At 41.6% G+C, this 17,414-nt stretch overlaps 1 protein-coding gene across 2 annotated transcripts in view; it reads right to left on the bottom strand.

Moving 5' to 3' along the window:
- Positions 1-17,414, bottom strand: part of macrod1 (mono-ADP ribosylhydrolase 1) — a 135,667-nt gene that overhangs the window by 48,969 nt on the left and 69,284 nt on the right. For both annotated transcript variants that reach the window (XM_023281999.3, XM_023281998.3), the window contains exon 4: positions 10,277-10,306. In XM_023281999.3, coding sequence (XP_023137767.1) covers positions 10,277-10,306 — 30 coding nt within the window. The remainder of the gene's footprint in view (positions 1-10,276; positions 10,307-17,414) is intronic.

Below are 17,414 nucleotides of genomic sequence, written 5' to 3'. Positions count from 1 at the left end.
AGAACCAGACTCTGCTTTTGTGTTGAAAGAAAATTGTGGTCTAATTTTGGAGTCATTCATAATTAACCCAGAATAAAACACATCTGTCAGGAGTAGGTTTGTCACGGCACTACGAGTCTTATCAGCACTTGGTGAAAATAGTACAGTTACACCCATCCATATGTCACAGCTCAGCATGTTGGCCTGTGGTTCGTCTCTCTGTCTGACTGTATACAGACCAGCTGTTACCGCGGTGCGTTTCGCCAAACCGAGTAGCTCCAGGCAGGGGGTCTGGTGTTATCTGAACGTTATTGTGTTAAGTTGGCATATCGCATGTGGTGCTGAGCTGTAGTGTGCCATGTCATGCTGTGCCATGTTGAACTGGGCTGCACTGTGAGCGAAGCACAAGTGTGAGGGTGTGACAGGCGAGCTCTGAACACTGGCTACCTCCTCAGGCTGCAAAGAAACAACCTCAGATCTGTGTGTATGTGTGTGTGTGCGAGTGAAATATTGCGAGTGTAGATCCTTGTCAAAGCAAATGTGTTACTGTGCACGCAGTATTTATGTGTGTGTTTTTATGTGTACGTGCAGCGTGTGTGATGAGTCCTTGAGGTGACACACACTCACACTGCACACACTAACTTTGAAGCAGCCCAAGTCTGAAATAGAGAACAAGTGTGATAAGACGGAGAGATGGAAAGGAGAAGGAGGGAGGAAGGGAGGGGAATAAGGGAGAGCAGCAGATGTAAAAATAGTCTGGAGGGAGATAAGAAAACAGGCAAGAAAAAACGGAATCAAAAGAAAAAGAAATGGAAATTGAACTGAAACATAAACCAACAATATCTTTTGTTGTCTTTCATGCTTTATGTTTGATGGATGCATGAATGTGTTTGGGTGTGCATTTGCATTGGCACACGTGTGCAAATTGGCCTTTTCCCCAGTCCTTATGAGTGGACTGCATAGCCTTGAGCTACAGCAATGCTTTTTGACCTGACTACCACTCAGTGCTCTCAGTCTCACACGTACACAGCTGTACTGTCATGCGTGGTTGCGAATACAGCTGAAAAACCTACACAATGTCTCTTGCAGGAATGCACAACAACACACACAAGAGTCCAAATGCATGGGTGCACATACAGATTTAAATACGGCAAAGATTCAGCAAGACATATACTTGCTCAGAAAACTGTTTGGAAGACAGTAAATACTGGAATTTAATGACATCTGTAAGGTCATGTGACCATAACATTATCCCTCCAAGTTACCACAATCCACAGAAAATTGATTAGTGTGTTGTTAGTGTAGCCTGATGCATTTGTTCCCTTACATCAGGAGCATGGCCAGAGGGGCAGTCTAGATTTGACACCCCCAGTGTTAAGTTGGCTGGCTTACGACTGTCATGGATGGATTACTGACCAAGCCTACTGGGTTTAAGCTCCTGATCTGGTGCCTCTATATGAGGTGACTGTTAACATTTCTGGTTGCAGAGTCAATCAGAAGACAACAGAGGGGCACAAAAGAACCTAAGACAGATGCAAAATGATTACGAAGAGACGCAAAAGAATAACAAAGAGATGCAGGCTTAGTATGTCAACTTTATTACTATTAGGACATACTCAAAATCTTTCGTTGAGTATTTTGGGATTATTTAGATAACCGAAGTCATTTCTGCATTAAAGATCACTGCAACCATAGTGGAAACATTACAACAGTGTCCATGATGATTTTTCAATTTTAGGTGGTGAACAAGCACAAACTGCAACAACACATCCTGTCCTTTCAGCTGCAAATGAGGTCACGCACTTGCCGGATTTGCTCTTACACGAACTGTGCGTTTAGCTGAAGAAGCCAGGGATTTTCTCACGCTTAAAGGTCGAGTGTGCGGGATTTAAGTGAAGCTACCAGCAGGAACGGAATACAGGAATTGTGGTTTCATTAGCGTCTTCTCACCTGTCGTGAATCGCTGTGTTTTCTTTAGCTTAAAGTGAGCCCTTCATATCTACACAAGAAGAGAGTCCTCTTCCATGGAGATCATCATGTTGTGCCACCATGTTTCCACAGTAGTTCAGAAGACACAAACCAAACATTGGTCCTAGAGAACAGCTTTTGCGCTTTTACATTTAAAAGTATAGCCACTGTAGGTTCTCCTACATACTTGGAAAGACATTTGGTTTCGATGTGCTATCTCACCGCAAGATGCCACTAAATCCTGAACACTGGTCCTTTAAGTTAACTGCTCCCTGACAAATGTAGATGAGAAGAGTGTGTATAGAATAAACTTTCTCTGGTCACAGCCTGAACTGGATGAATATGGTTATTAAATACCCATACACCTTTTCAGCCTCTCCATGACTCCCCCCTCTCTTATGTGAAGAAACTATTCCTCTCACTCTTTCCACTGAAGACAGACCACGTTAGCTTTCTTTCAGACTGTGGTAACTTCTGACTCTGTGGGAGCCGGTGTAATAGCCCAGCATGAGCACTGCACTCTACTGAGTAGCTTCAGACACTGTTCTGTCACTTCAATGCAGCCTGAAATATGAAGGGGGGATTCATGAGCAGAGGGGAGTGGAAATGAAAGATGTGTTTGAAGTAAAGCTGCAGCTGCAGTACTTTTTCAGTGCAGACACAAACGCAGGTGTATTAGGATGGCCTGCAACCAAGATCATCAATATTATCCATTACTTCAACAATATCAGTGGAGTCCATCTGGTCATGCTGCAAAAAGCAAAATCACAAAATTAAAATCCATCTTTCTTCATGAAATATTAAACATTTTGAAATTAGTGAAAGTACTGACCTACAATAACTTCTGCAATGTCACGCATAGCTGCTATGATTTCTGATGTGTCTTATTTAGCCCTTTTTCTTTTTCTGTAATGTTCCAATGGTATTGACCTCACTGCACCTATAATGTGACTGTGACTTGTGGTTTAAGCATGACAGCTGGAATAGGTGTCAGGTTCTTGGTCCACCACAGATTGTAGTATCTCATCAACGATTGAACAGATTGCCGTGACATTTAGCATAAACATTTATGGTCCCTAGAGGGTAACTTCATACAAATATCCATGCCTTCCTAAAGATTGTGTAATTACAGGGGTGATCCAAGTACTGCCATTAGGGCAAAGTTTCAAATTCTCAAATACTTTGGTTTATATTAGGTTAATAATATAAATTAAATACTTATTTTTGGTATACTTTGGTTATTGGAGGTACTGACCAGAAGCTCCAGACTACATTTTTGCTCTCCCCATGTGGAATGAAAGCCTGACAGTTTCAAAGGGAGGGACTTATATGCACTCATGTGCACTAACAGACACTAACATGCATCCAGCTGGTCTGACTGCCAAAACATAGAAAGAGAAGATCGGATTACAGATGTAGTGTAACCTCGTTCTCTGCTAGGGGCACTACTACTCCACATTATATTTACATAGCAAAAAAATGTTTGCTGCTGTATTGACACAATATTTATGTTCAAAAAACCTCATATATATAACCTTTAAAATGCAATACATTGCTCTGTTTATACAAAGTACTGTACATGCTGTAGACACTATAATTGTTTTTAGGCCATATAGTATGTATGTAAATAGTGAATACAGAGTGAATTCAGACTTTGCTTTGTTTTCTGTGATTTCCCACCAGCACAGGCATTTCTAAATCTGTGGAGTGCACCTATAATTATTTAATGCATTGCTTTTGTCGATAACACAAATGCCTTTCTCTGTGTAATTAACAAAGTTAGAGTTATTACTGTCCGTATTGATGTATCTCTCATTTAAACAGACAGTTGAATTCCTTACCAAATTAGCATCAGTATGGTGTCAAAGGATACTTGCTGTTTATACTCCACTGACACAGTCAGATGCAAATGGAGCACCTGAGCTACTCAACTATCAGCTATAATTGGCTACACCAAATGCCACCAGTACACATCAACAGATTATAATGAATTAGTCATGAATTTAATTTATATTGCTAGACACTAAAAAAAATCTTTTAAGAAGTGTCAAACTAATTTCCATATTTAAAAAACAGCGTTCATTATTTAGCCTTCATTACCATACATAATATCACATCAGCATTTTAAGCTGAAGCTCAGTCCTCAAGGGAACGAGAGATTGGGGCAGACAAACAAAAAACAATGCAGCAATGGAGAAACACACAGAGAAAGACGAGATGGGAGACTGAAGAGCACGGTCGGACAAAGAGAAATGGGTTTGGAAGGGGATCAAGTGTAAAAAATGCTGTGTAGGTGAGGAGAGTGGGTGAGGCTAAAAACAAAAGGGGAAGAGAGGAGAATGGATTAAAAGGGTCCAATGCATGGATGGATGCACGAAGGGCTTAGAAATTTGGATTTTGGCTTCTTTCGACAGGTGACCAGCCAGCTAAGCAGGCGGCTGACCAGTTTAGGTGTTATTGCATCTCCCTCACAGGCTTTGTATTGACTGACTCTGGGGGTGAGAGGCAGGGGATGTAGAGGGACTGCAAAGTGATAATTGGCGATATGCTTACCTGGCGAGGAGCCTGCAACCCCCAGCAGGGCACACAAACAAACACAAACACAGACACAGACACAGACACAGACACAGACACACACACACATACCTACCTGCCTGCAGTGCTATATGCCAGGACACGCTTTACCTCCTGCAAACCACTACCACACACCATTAACACACACGCACGCACACACACACAGTTAGATTGACATTAGAGTAAAACCAATCCTGATGTCTCTCCTATGGAATACTAATGCGGCTGCCCTTGCCAGCTGACCTCTTATAGGCCAAACAGGCTGTCTGTCAAACTAATGGGGCGGAACGCTGGCATATTGCTTTCCCACAATCCCTCACCAGAGCCGGGACACTCATTTACTTCAGTCAGCTTGTTGCCAAGGCAACATTTAGGATGGGTCTGCTGGTGGATGGACGCACAAACATGCACACTGCTCCAACACTCAGCTCTATACATGCACTTGTACACACACAAACTTGAAACGCACATTCACGTACAGATGCGGTGCAACCTGTTAAATACTGCTACTATGAACTTATCTGCACACACAAACATTATTGTCGCGAACAGCAGTGAAACGGACAAATTTATGTATGCGACTGAGACACAGGCAGCGCTGTCTGCATGTGGAAGGTACGCTAAGTGCTCTCTGCCTCTCATCTCATCTCTACGCCCCAAAACCAATCTTCCACTCTCTCCTTTCATTCACAATGCATGCTCTCTTCTTCATTTGTTCTTAAAGGCAAGAAGACATGCCTATTCCCCGCCTGCATTTTTTTCCCCCTCTTCCAGACAAGGAGAAAGCAGAGAGAGGGGCTGCAGACATACGGGGACCACAGCCGAGAGACTTCCAGCGCAGGGTGTCAAACCCTATCCCCGTTCTTGAGGGTTGACTATAGATGTCTGCTCACACAAATTCAGCCTGGCTTTACAGCTTTGTGAGAAATCCGGTGCGAGAGGACTTTGTTCTTTTTTTTCCTCCCCAAATTCAAAAATGTAAGTCGATGAAATTTTAATTGGGACTGTGCTCATCTATTGTGCACTGGGTCTGGATGTCTTAACAAACCTAAACCAATCATATGCGGGCCAAGTCTTCGTGGCTGGTTCACATCCTGTACACTGCGTCCCTACAGACCCAGAGCAGGATCTCTGATAGCAGCTGCCTGTGCGTGTCTGTCTCTGTTTGATCAGTGTGTTGTTATTATAAAAGTGCAGCGCGTCAAAAAAGGTGAGGATTTGAATGGATGACAGAATGATAGTATAAAGGCCAGGGAACCTTCAGATTCAGTGATAATTCTCTGAAGATTCATCACTACCATTGTCACACAGTTTGAGATTGTCATTTCATACATCTTTACGGAAAAATATCAATCACTTTCACAAAGCATTAGAACAAGCTAGTTGTACTTACAACTTCTGTAGTTCTACTCCAGTTGAAATAGAACGCTTCAGTTTTCAACCTTGAAGATTTTATGTGGTGAATAGGTTTGGCATCTTATCTCAATAGACTTCCTAAGTTTAACTGAGGGCACTGACATACAGTGACCTAAAGGAAGACTATGTCCTGGCTGTAAATATGTGAAAATCAAAATCACAAATCAGACTGACATACAAACTGCATATCTACATTATCCACTTTATTATGTACCTGTGTAACTACTCTGTAAATCAAATATCTAATCAGCCAATCAGGTCACAGAGACAAAAAGCATTTAGGCATGAAAACATAATCAAGAGGATCTAGTGAAGTTCAAACCAAGCATCAGAATGCAGAACCAAGGTGATTTAAGTGATGGGCTGGTTTGAGTATTTCAGAAACTGCACATTTACTGGCATTTTCATGCTCAACCATCTCTGGGGTTTACTGAGAGTGGTTTGAAAAAGAAAAAACATCTAGTGAGCAGCAGTTTTCGAGGTGAAAATACCTTAATGATGACAGAGGTCAGGGAAGAATTTCTAAACTGGTTCAAGCTGATAGAAAGGCAACAGAGATTAAAATAACCGCTTGTTACAAACAAGAACAAGAGCAGCATCTCTGAATGCACAACATGTTGAGCAGATGGGCTGCAGCAGCAGAAGACCACACAGGGTCAGCTAAAGACAGGAAAGTGAGGCTACAGTGGGCACAATCTCACCAAATTTGGACAAGAGAAGAGAAACCAGGTGATGAGTCTCGGGTTCTGCTGCAACATTCACATGGCATGATCAGCATTTGGGGTAAACAACATGAAAACATGATCCATCCTGCCTGCTGCATCAACAGTTCAGGCTGCTGCTGGTAGTGGTGTAGGGATCACGTGGAGGATATTTTCTTGGCACACTTTAGGCCCCTTATTATCAAGTCAGCATCATTTAAACGCCTACCTGAGTATTGTTGCTAACTATGTTCAGCCCTTTATGACCACAGTATACCCATTTTCTAATATATTCTTGAACGTGACAACAAGAGCCTGGTCCCGTGTTCAGATTCAAAATAAATTATTAAGAAGGTTTAATTTCAGTTCTGCTTATCGTTTCTGAAACAGGGCGGCACAGTGGTGCAGCGTCTCACAGCTAGAAGGTACTTGGTTCAAATCTCTGGATGGAATGGAGTGTGCATGTTCTCCCCGTGCCTGTGTTGGTTCTCACTGGGTGCTACAGCTTCCTCCCACAGCTGAAAGACATGCTGAGGTTAACTGGTGATTCTAAATTTTCCGTAGGTGTGAATGTGAATGTGATTGGTTGTCTGTCCCTGTGTTGGCCCTGTGATGGATGGGTAACCTGTCCAGGCTGAACCCAGCCTTTTGCCCTAAGTCAGTTGAGATAAGGCTAAAGTTGTGCATAGGCGATGGATGGATGGTTCCAAAACAAATTTTATGAGTGCTCGCATTAAACACAACTCCCCTTTTAAGGATGTGGGTCTTCATATACGTATTAGTAACATTACATGAACAGGGACTGTATTTGCCTTCCTAACAACAAACATAACACACAGACTATATCATGGCACATCACGTCTGAGTAAAGACCATATACTACTGGTTATACCAACACTTTTCTGTGACCACAGCAACATGCTGGTACTTGTTTCACACAACGGGGTGAGGGTCTCACTTTAGACAACAAACTTACCAGTCAACATCACCACCTTTCTTAAACCCCAGAGGTTAAAAATCATACTAACTCTATTATTTCATGTTATTATTAAGTGTTTGTTTACTCTCACTTAGACAGATGTGCTGTACTGGAGAAAGTACCCAGATCCTTCATTTATATAAAATGACAACACCACAATGTAAAAGTCCTGCTTTTAAAATGTTACTTAAAGAAAAGCATGTACATATAAAATGTATAATGTTATTAAGAGTGAAAGTACTCAATGCAGTGACTCCAGTGACTTATGTTATTACAATGTATTATATTATCAAATTATTACTGCATGAGCATTAATGTATAAGCAGGATTTTACTGTTGTTGTAAGACTACCCACTTGCACCTCGAAGAATCGCTATCGAAAATTGTAGAACCAAAATAAATACGCAGAATGGGAATCAGAATGGTTAAAATATTAATTATACCATACCCTACACCTTTGCAATGTGGCAAAAAAATGAGACTGGCATCATGAAGGTGTCGCCCACAAATCTGCAGCAGCTGTGTGATGCCATCGTGTTAATATGGACTAAAACCTCTAAAGAAAGTTTCCAACACCTTGAATCTACACCACAAGGACTTATAGCAGTTCTGAAGACAAAAGATAGTCCATTACTAGCACCTTGTACCTAAAAAAAGTGGACAGCGAGTTTATACATATATTAATGTATATATATTGGTAACTGTCTGGCTCACTAAATCTCTAAACATCATCAGTTTTCTCCCCTATTTAAAAAAATCTATCAGAGCATTGAAAAGTTGAAATGACAGATGAGTTCTGCAATAAATAAGCAGCTGCAGCCAGTGGACGTAAAAAAGGTTAATTTCCTGCCCTTGAATTTGTTGTTGATGTGCTGCCTGAGCTCAGCACTCCTCCAGATTGAAGTGCGAAAACAATGTCGACAGGTGCGCGTTTGATCTAACTGAATGACATTTACCCAGGTACCCTTGAGACCGAGTGGTAAAGCACTGTAAAGACCTTTTGTTGCCTCAGCTCTGATGAAAAAACACAACTCACTAAAGCTGAATGAAGGAACGCTTGGGTTACTCAGCACAGAGTGTGATCCTGGCAAATGGAGATGTATGCTGAATGATTTTTGTGTGTTTAGTCCACTCAGCTCTCCTTTTGTATCTGTCTATCCCCAGTGATGGCCTCTCAGACATTATTGGACCTTCACTGCTTTCGTCTTTCTGGTCTTCTCGCTCTAAGCATCATTTCCCTCCCATCTTTCTTGTTTATTCCATTCTTCCCCTCGTCTCTACCCTTACCTCTCTCTAATTAGCACCAACTGTAGGCTCTATCTGCCTTGGCAAACCCCCAAGGACAGAGCTGGAAAGAGAGACAGCAAGAGGGAAATAAATACAATAAGACATGAGAGAAATCAACTGAGCAGGGCGAGAAACTGGTGCACAGTGGCGGAGAAACAGATAAGACTGATTCAGAAGGTGGCTGTTGGATATGTAGCCTCCTTCAGCCGGCCACTGGAATTTTAGAAATGAAAACAGATGCTGTGGTTAAATTTAACTGAATAAAACTATCAACTAAGCCAGAGCAAACAACAGAAACACGCTTTACATAGACCCTGATGCACGCATTTTGCACACAATCGAGAGCTCTCTAGAAACCATCTGTCTGTGTAAAGCCATCAGAGACCTCAGGAAAACATCAAACGATGCTGTAGATCTCGAGGTGCTTGACTGCATGTGTATATCTGAAGCGACAGGAAGAGTGTGCCGTCCATTTTTATGGCTCGAGCCTCAGCTGGTGTTTATCAGTGAGGGCAGAGCACATGTGTATGTATGTGTGTGGACTTAGATCATTTCAGGCAAGCAAATGCACTGTTATAAACTGGCATATGATTGCACGCGGTCGCAAATATACAAGCATGCAGGTGTGCCACTCAATATTTCACCATACAGACTGGGAAGAAAAAATGAATGCATGCGCACACACGTAGAAATGGGAAGGTGAAAAATGGCAGTGCAAGCGAGCCCGTCTGAAAGGTTAAAGCTGTTTGCACAAATGAAGAGAAAGAAAACAACCACAGGCAAATGCACCAGCACCTAAATTTGCAAGCGTTAACTAACACACACACACAGGCCGAGCAAAGTGTGTGTGTACATGTTTTAGCGAGTGTGGCTACTGCATTAGTGGTACAGATTTATTACAAGTATCGATTAACCACGGACGTCCAAAATCACACGCGCGTAGCAAAGCACTGAGTCAACAATACACTGAAAAATGACTGTTTATATCCACAGCACTCCACACCCATAAATTATGAACTATTGACTTTGCACCTGCGCGCACAAACACGCAGCAGCACGGGGCAGACAGACACACTCTGAGCAGCATGCAAAAACACTTGGAGCACCTGCCACAACAAAGAGCTACCTGCCACCCAACACAAAGAGAGATGCAGACAGACGGCGCACACAGGACACAAAACAGTCACACAAACACAGTTTTTGGCCAGCAAACTGCACTGCATTATCTGAATAAAAGAATCGGGACATTTTTACATTATTTGGTGTCCAAAGAGGACTATTTGCACCACAAAGCTATACCGTTAATAGGAGCTAAGGCCTGCAAGTATCTTGGCAAGCACACAAGCAAAGGATCAGACAGGTTGTGACTTACCTCCACCTCCACCGAGCAGAGAGTTGTTGGCTGAAAGGGAGACAAGGAGGAAGAAATAATCAGGAATACATTTTCTCAACCAAAGTTGAAACAATTAAGAGGCACATGGACAGACACTAATTAATTTAAATGTATACATGGCTATAAATAGCTAATATTGCATAAAGTACTAAATATCTTTGAGTATATCACAGTTGAGGATGCCACTTTGACCTCACAGGACCTGTGATTGGCATTTTTTTCCCAAATCCTATGAGAACTGCATAAATTATCAACAGAATACTCAATAACAAAAGAAACATCAGTTGCAGCCCTCATTACAAATAACCTCTGCTGAATTCAAGGTAAAATTTTTAGGTTTGACTATTCCAGAGTTTTCTTTGCAACAGAGCTACTAGTCCTGGTTATATAAATCCATTATTTGACAGCAGATAATTAGTTAATTGGTGAAAATGAATTAGCTTTTATGATAATCGATCTATGCTTGGTTTCCACACAGCCTTATTTGGTTACATTTTGTACAATATAAGGACTATGGCCTTAGTGTTTAATGAAAGGAAATACATTTCATTTCTTTATTGGTGGATTAAAACAGAGAAAGGCTAATGCTAGTTTTTTACTGTCCAGTTTGATGAAATATGACCATACAGCATTGCCATGACAAAAACAGGAAAGAAATAAGTGTGGTCACCTGCTGGGCGTGTGGCCAGTTTTGGGGAAAATATTTTGTTAAAAGATTTATGAAACCTACTGCATGCACACTGTATGATACACAGCTAACATGCGGCAAGCTAGCTAAACTATCCATCCATTTTCTTCCACGTATCCAAAGTGAGGTAGTGGCGGCAGTTGGCTAATCAGGTCATCGAAACATCCCTCTCCCCTGCAATGCTTTCCCATCCAGTCGGAACACAAGGCGTTCCCAGGCCAGATGAGATATATAATCCCTCCAACAAGTTCTGGGTTTACAGCGGCGTCTCCTCCTAACTGAACATGCCGAGAAAAACCTCCAAAGGAAAGCAACCAAGAAGCCTAAATCAGCCCTAATCAGACTACCTTAGCTGGCTTCTTTCAACGCAATGGAGTAGTGAGTCTACTCCTCACCTCATCTCTGAACCGAGCACTCTACTGAGGAAACTCATTTTGACTGCATGCATCCACAATCTCATACTTTCGGTCATTACCCTGAGTTCACGACCATACGGAACGTAGATCAACTGATATAAAAAGGAAAAAGGATAGTTTACCTATCTAGCAGATCTTGATTCACCAGTAGATCTATGTTCCTAGCTCCACTAGTCAGGATACATTTACACAGTTCAACTGTCAGCATAGTCAGGATAGTAGTCAAGAATTTTTCCAGCGTCCTGGCCCACACTACAGTCTCTCTCTAACCCACTACAAAGGCTCAGATTTTTCAATGTACTCATGTACTCAATTCCACACTGGAAACAAAAAAAGTGGGATTTTGCAAACACAGTGCAGAACACATGGAGGTTCCCACAGGAATGAATGGACTTTGCTTGAATCACATACAGATAAATGTGGAAAGAGGTGTAATTATTTAATTCAAATCATTCAACGTGGTGCCAGCTTCTCCAGTGTGAGGAATTTTCTGTTTTACTGTTTAAGCATTATTTACTTGTTTATTATTAACCATAAATTGAATTCTTGTAGGTTTTGGACTGTTGGTCAGACGTACTATACATTTGAAGACATCACTTTAGGCGAAAGGAAGCTGTTTTGATAACTTGTTTACAACATCTCATCACTGCATCTGGGCTCAAAACATATCTCTATTTGAACTGCTGTGTGAGTGTGAGGGGGTGTGAGAAACTCTGATCTCTAAAGACTTAATCAAGTTTTATATTTAATTGGCTGAACTTGCATCGAGAAATAAACCTGAGGCTTTTAGTTATGTTTATTTGCTGTGGGGGAAAACTGTCTCTACATTTGTCCTTCACAACATAATTTGTTCTTGGTGTCAGCATTTCTCACCAGGAGTGGTTCTCAGTCCATGTCCTCGGGGCTCACAGTTCTGCTGGTTTTGCCAACCAGTTGAGTTAATTGCATTCACCTGGCATTGCAGGTGTAACTCTGTCCCTGATTAGATGAATAGAATTAGAACCAGCAGGCTCCAAGTCCTGTCAATGAGGACTGAGAAGCACAGCACAATAAGAACGAGCAACTTCGCAGCCTGCAAAGCTAATGAATAAACTCATGCTGAGGCTTCGGTCCAAAGGATAATAAACAACTCATTGAGAGAAAACAGGCAAAACGGTTCAATTTGTCTTTTAGTTATGAAAAATGCAATCATACAGTGATTTTCAACCTGGATAACAAGGAGGTGAGTGGAACTTAAACTAACAACATAATGAGCTGCTTTTTCAGGAAGGCAAATAGTGAATTAATGCTTGCAGCCTTCCTGGCCAGTTTGTCCCAAATCATTACCTTCCCTACTTGAATCAAGTCACTGCACATGCTTGTGAGTGTAAATTGCTGGCAGGGTGATAAGGCTGGCTGTGGCTGCTTTTGACATATGCGATACCCAAGTGTTTTTCTCACCCGCATATCCATAAATGTGTGGAGTCAGCAGTGCTAGCCCGAGGACATCTGCAGCACTTCCAAGAAACCCAAACGTGACCATAAACTCCCACAAATCATGTTTTCTAATTCCTTCTCTGCTCACGCGTCAAATTTTGGTTGCTGTCATGTTTGGATAATCTGATAAGCACATAATCGCTCTGCGAGGGACAGTTACAAAGTTATGTCAGAACACACAGGAGACGTCTCTCATTTTAGTTACTCCTTGCCAGTAGGCATTGTGCCAACTTGATACGCACTCAGATTGTGTATGAGGCAAGTTGGTTTTAGAAAGGGATGAAAAGAAACTAAATCCCACAGATGTCTCTCCTTCTCAAGAATCCTCTACTCTCCAACATTTTTCCCCACTGCCTCGTTAATGGTAAATAGCACTTAATTTCAGCCTTTAAACACACTACACTCCTCTACTGTCTCAGTAACATCTCCCAAAGTGAATATCTCTACTCTCTAATTTGAAATGTGCAGCTCCGTACAGCAGTCTTAGAAAAAAAGGAGATTGTTTAATGTGACAGTGTGAGACTATTTCAGGTGCACAGCTTGTCTGAGAGCTCATGGATCTTAAGATGAATTTGAATAAAAGCTCATTTTGATGAAAAACCTTAGGCAGAAAAATTCTCTCCAGTAAGTCTGCCATTCATCCTGTGCTCTTAGCTGCAGGCTGTACATTAAGCTATATCTTAGTATCTTAGCATACTAGTTCTCACTAATAACCATACGTGTTGACTAACATGCCCTGGGCCCTGTAATATAAAGTCTGAACTCCTGGGTGGTGGAAGGCTTCTTCTCTAAAGAAAGACAGATGTGCTTGAAGGGGCCTGAATGCAGCGCCGACATGGCGCACTGGACCGGAACCAGAATCACAGCGTAGCTGGTGTTGGGGTGAATTGGTGAACCAACTTAGATGTCCAGATTTCCTGTTTTCCTTATTATTTGTTAGTAACTGCAAGCTAGTTTTGAACCATTTGTCTAAATTTGGTTACATAATTAAAACGCAAACTTGCAACAACTGATTTCTTTAGTCTGCTTGAGCAGCAGAAGCAAGTTGAGAAAGAAAACTTTTGAATATCCTCCTTTAAGCTGATAGAATTGCTATCAAACAGCTACTTATTCACACATCCAGAAGCCATATTACCATTTATTTTGAGTCATGGCTCTGTCTACCGTCGTGAATATCATTCCAATGTTCCCTCTCTTTTAGGTCTGTTTGTGATCTCTACCCACACCTCAGGGAAATATCTGGCTCTTTAGCTGCTAAATGATCCACTATGTCCACCAGATAGTCGCTAAATGTGTCTGACTGCTGTTTGGTGCTGAGCAGGCAAAGTACAGTGGGATCGTAGGGGTCCCTGCTGCAGCCAAAAGCAACGCCATGAAAGCAGTGAAGGTGAACCACAACAGTCAAGTTGCAGGGAAACATGACGGCCAAGAGCTTAGGGTATTTACCACTTGAGCAAAAATGCCCTCAGCATCCGAGTTCCTGTTTCAAGTCATGAACGAACAAACTTTTGCTGCCTGTCATTCCTCTGCTCTCTTACCCACTTTTCCTGTCTGGCTCTACAGCAATTATCCAATAAAAAGGCAAAATGCCAAAAAAAACTTTGAAGCAGTAAAGTTGAGGGCCAAAGCTAAAAAAGCTAAAGAGACGGTGCAGTCTCTGCAGGTTCATCACAGTGAGAGACTCCTTTCACATTATATCAACTTTAACAAGGTCCCATACGGTGAAAATCCATTTTACTGTGTTTTGTGGTTGTTATAAACTTGGAGGTGTAAAATAAAAGCTGTTAGGATATGAAAATGTTTTCTTCTGCCATTCCTCAAGCCACACCATAACTAGATAGCCTCCCAGCTTTACAAGCAAATCTTACCGAGCTGCTACATTCCAGCTAACAAACCAATAACCATCTTGCTCAAAATTTCCATCATCCTGCTTACTCATCGTTTGCTGCTTCCAGGTGAGCAATTCAGAATGAACAGCTTTATTCTACTTTACTAGAGTCTCTAAACTCTAAAATGTCTGGCTTTAAGAGTGAACACAAGAGTCTCAATGCACTCCCAGTATCCGAGGAATGGAAAACCCAGTGGATTACTCTTATTACTTACAGCAATCTCATCACAGAAATAGAAAAATATTTCATGCTAGTGTGTTGTGCAGCTAATTTGATTAACAAGCTTTGATTATATGTTCACAGATAAATACTCTGTGGAAACTGTAATGCTGAACATTGGCTGCTATGTGGCCAACTGTTTTGTTCCCTGCAGTCAATCACAGATGCAAAGAGAGTCTTCTTCCTGAAGGGGGCGTGGACAGCAAGAGATCAGCAGCATTAAAAGCTACAGACACTGAAACGGCTCATTTAGAACCAAACCAGAGGTAATACTGTCATTGTAAAAGGAATCGTCTCTGCAGCACTGTCAGTTGAAAAACTGAAAGACGCATTCTGGAAGTGTGACTTTCATTAACTTGCTTAAAAGGAGTACAATATGGGGCTTGTAACATTGCAGACCAGAGCTAAAAAATCTAAGGAGGAGCTGTAGATTCATTGTCGGCTCATGACAATGAGATTCTTTTCACATGATATCAACTTTAACAAACATCAAAGCTACTAAAGACTGTAATCGTGTTGCTAGGAAACCGACACTGACAATTCTAGGGGACCAAACCATATTTCAGTTAACCACTTATCCTTTAAATGTGCACATGATCTTTATATCTGAATGCATGGATGAATACAGCTTTACAGTTAATAGTAATTGTAGAGTGCAGAACGAATTTAAATTCTCTGATGATACAGACTGACTATGTTTAATCATTTTGTAAGTAAAGGTATGACTGGATAGTAAAATGCCATTTAACGTGTTCTTACTGTGCATTATTAAGAAGAATTTTGGCCAAGTATCAGGTCTCACATGGGCCCTAAGGATTAATATTTGTATTGCCTTCTGGATTAAAAAGGCTGCCATCAGTATGTAAAGACTCCTTCTTCCATCTAAAAGATTGACACCAAAACTTAGTAAATTGTATTTTAAATTTATGTGTTTTTTGTCTATAATCACAGTCCTTTGTAGCTGGTAAGAAATGTCTCAGTCAGAGGCAATACAACCTGTGTTCAGACCCTTAGTTTTGGACATAAAACAAAAATACCTCCAAATGCTAATAAAGCCAGTCATGACCATCTGACACAGCGCTTGGCCAGGTCTTTATAAGTCTGAAAATAAGCTGGATTTGAATTTCTCTCTCAAGCTCTCCTCTTTTTCCTCCCTCACACTGTCACTGCTCTTGTGTACAAGTGACAGCAACGCCATGAATGCCTTTGAGGAGAGAGTGAAAGTGTGGACCGTTATCCCCGCTTGTACGATCTAATGAATCAAGACAACAAAGACGTGCAAGAGAAGACAAGAAGTTCTTGGAGAGAGATCAGGGAGGCAGTGCAGTGCTGCCCAGAGGAGGCTATGACTGATATAAACACTGTTGCCTTTAGACATGAACGGACAGCACGTTGTATGACCTACTTCGTCTGAAACACCCTGAACTCTTAACAATGCTCTCCTGTCTGCCTTTACGCTGCACAGTCTTAAAAAATGCATCAAGTATTAATGTGGGGTTGACTGCTCATCTGTCCTTCGATGGTAAAGTATATTTTTGCTATACAAGGACTCGGTTCGTAATTATATACACGGCTGACTGCCCAGGCAGTTCAAAAGCTGTAATATATACGCCAACATCCTATTTTTTATTTTATTTTGCCTTTCAGAGAAGCTGTGCCAAGTTCATATTCACACTTCTACCTCCCCTGAAAAGTGCAGAATTTATTTTAATTCCATCACCATTTTAAATGAATCGCACTTGTGATCTTTATTCATAGGAGTATATAATTATTAAGACTGTCTTATGTAAGGTACAGTGGACCTTTGATAAATTTTCAATGATCCCGTGTGATGATGCCGTTCTCGTTGCAGATACATAGGTGCTTGAGACTGAACCAGCCTCAGAGCCTTGTGGGGAAACAAAGGCATCAAAGCAACCAAAATGCTCCTGTGCATGCACAATCACGCAGTTGTAGAGATGTGGACACACACACACACACACACACACACACACACACACACACAGAGACACACACACACACACACATACACACACACACACAGAGGAGAGTGCAGGAGCTGAGGGTTACAAACACAAGACATGCATGCACATACTTGCCAGGAGTCACTGCACGTGCACACACAGACACAGACACACACACACACACACACACACACACACACACACACACACACACACACACACACACACACACACACACACACACACAGACACACACAGACACACACACACACACACACAGACACGCAAACAGTCGCATTTCAGTGTTTGGGTAACCATGGCGACAGCAAAGCCCAAAGGTTTGTTAGTGAAACCTAGTTAATTAGAGAGAGCGAGATGGAGGGAGATGGAGAGAGAGAAAGAGTAATGTCGATACTCGAGGGAAAGTGTTTCACCATCTGCTAAAACCCACATGCACCCTCCACC

Source organism: Amphiprion ocellaris, chromosome 13 (genome assembly GCF_022539595.1).
Source record: "Amphiprion ocellaris isolate individual 3 ecotype Okinawa chromosome 13, ASM2253959v1, whole genome shotgun sequence".
NCBI lineage: Eukaryota > Metazoa > Chordata > Actinopteri > Pomacentridae > Amphiprion > Amphiprion ocellaris.
The sequence above is the reverse complement of the archived record's forward strand: the minus strand, read 5'-3'. Positions and strand labels throughout refer to the sequence as shown.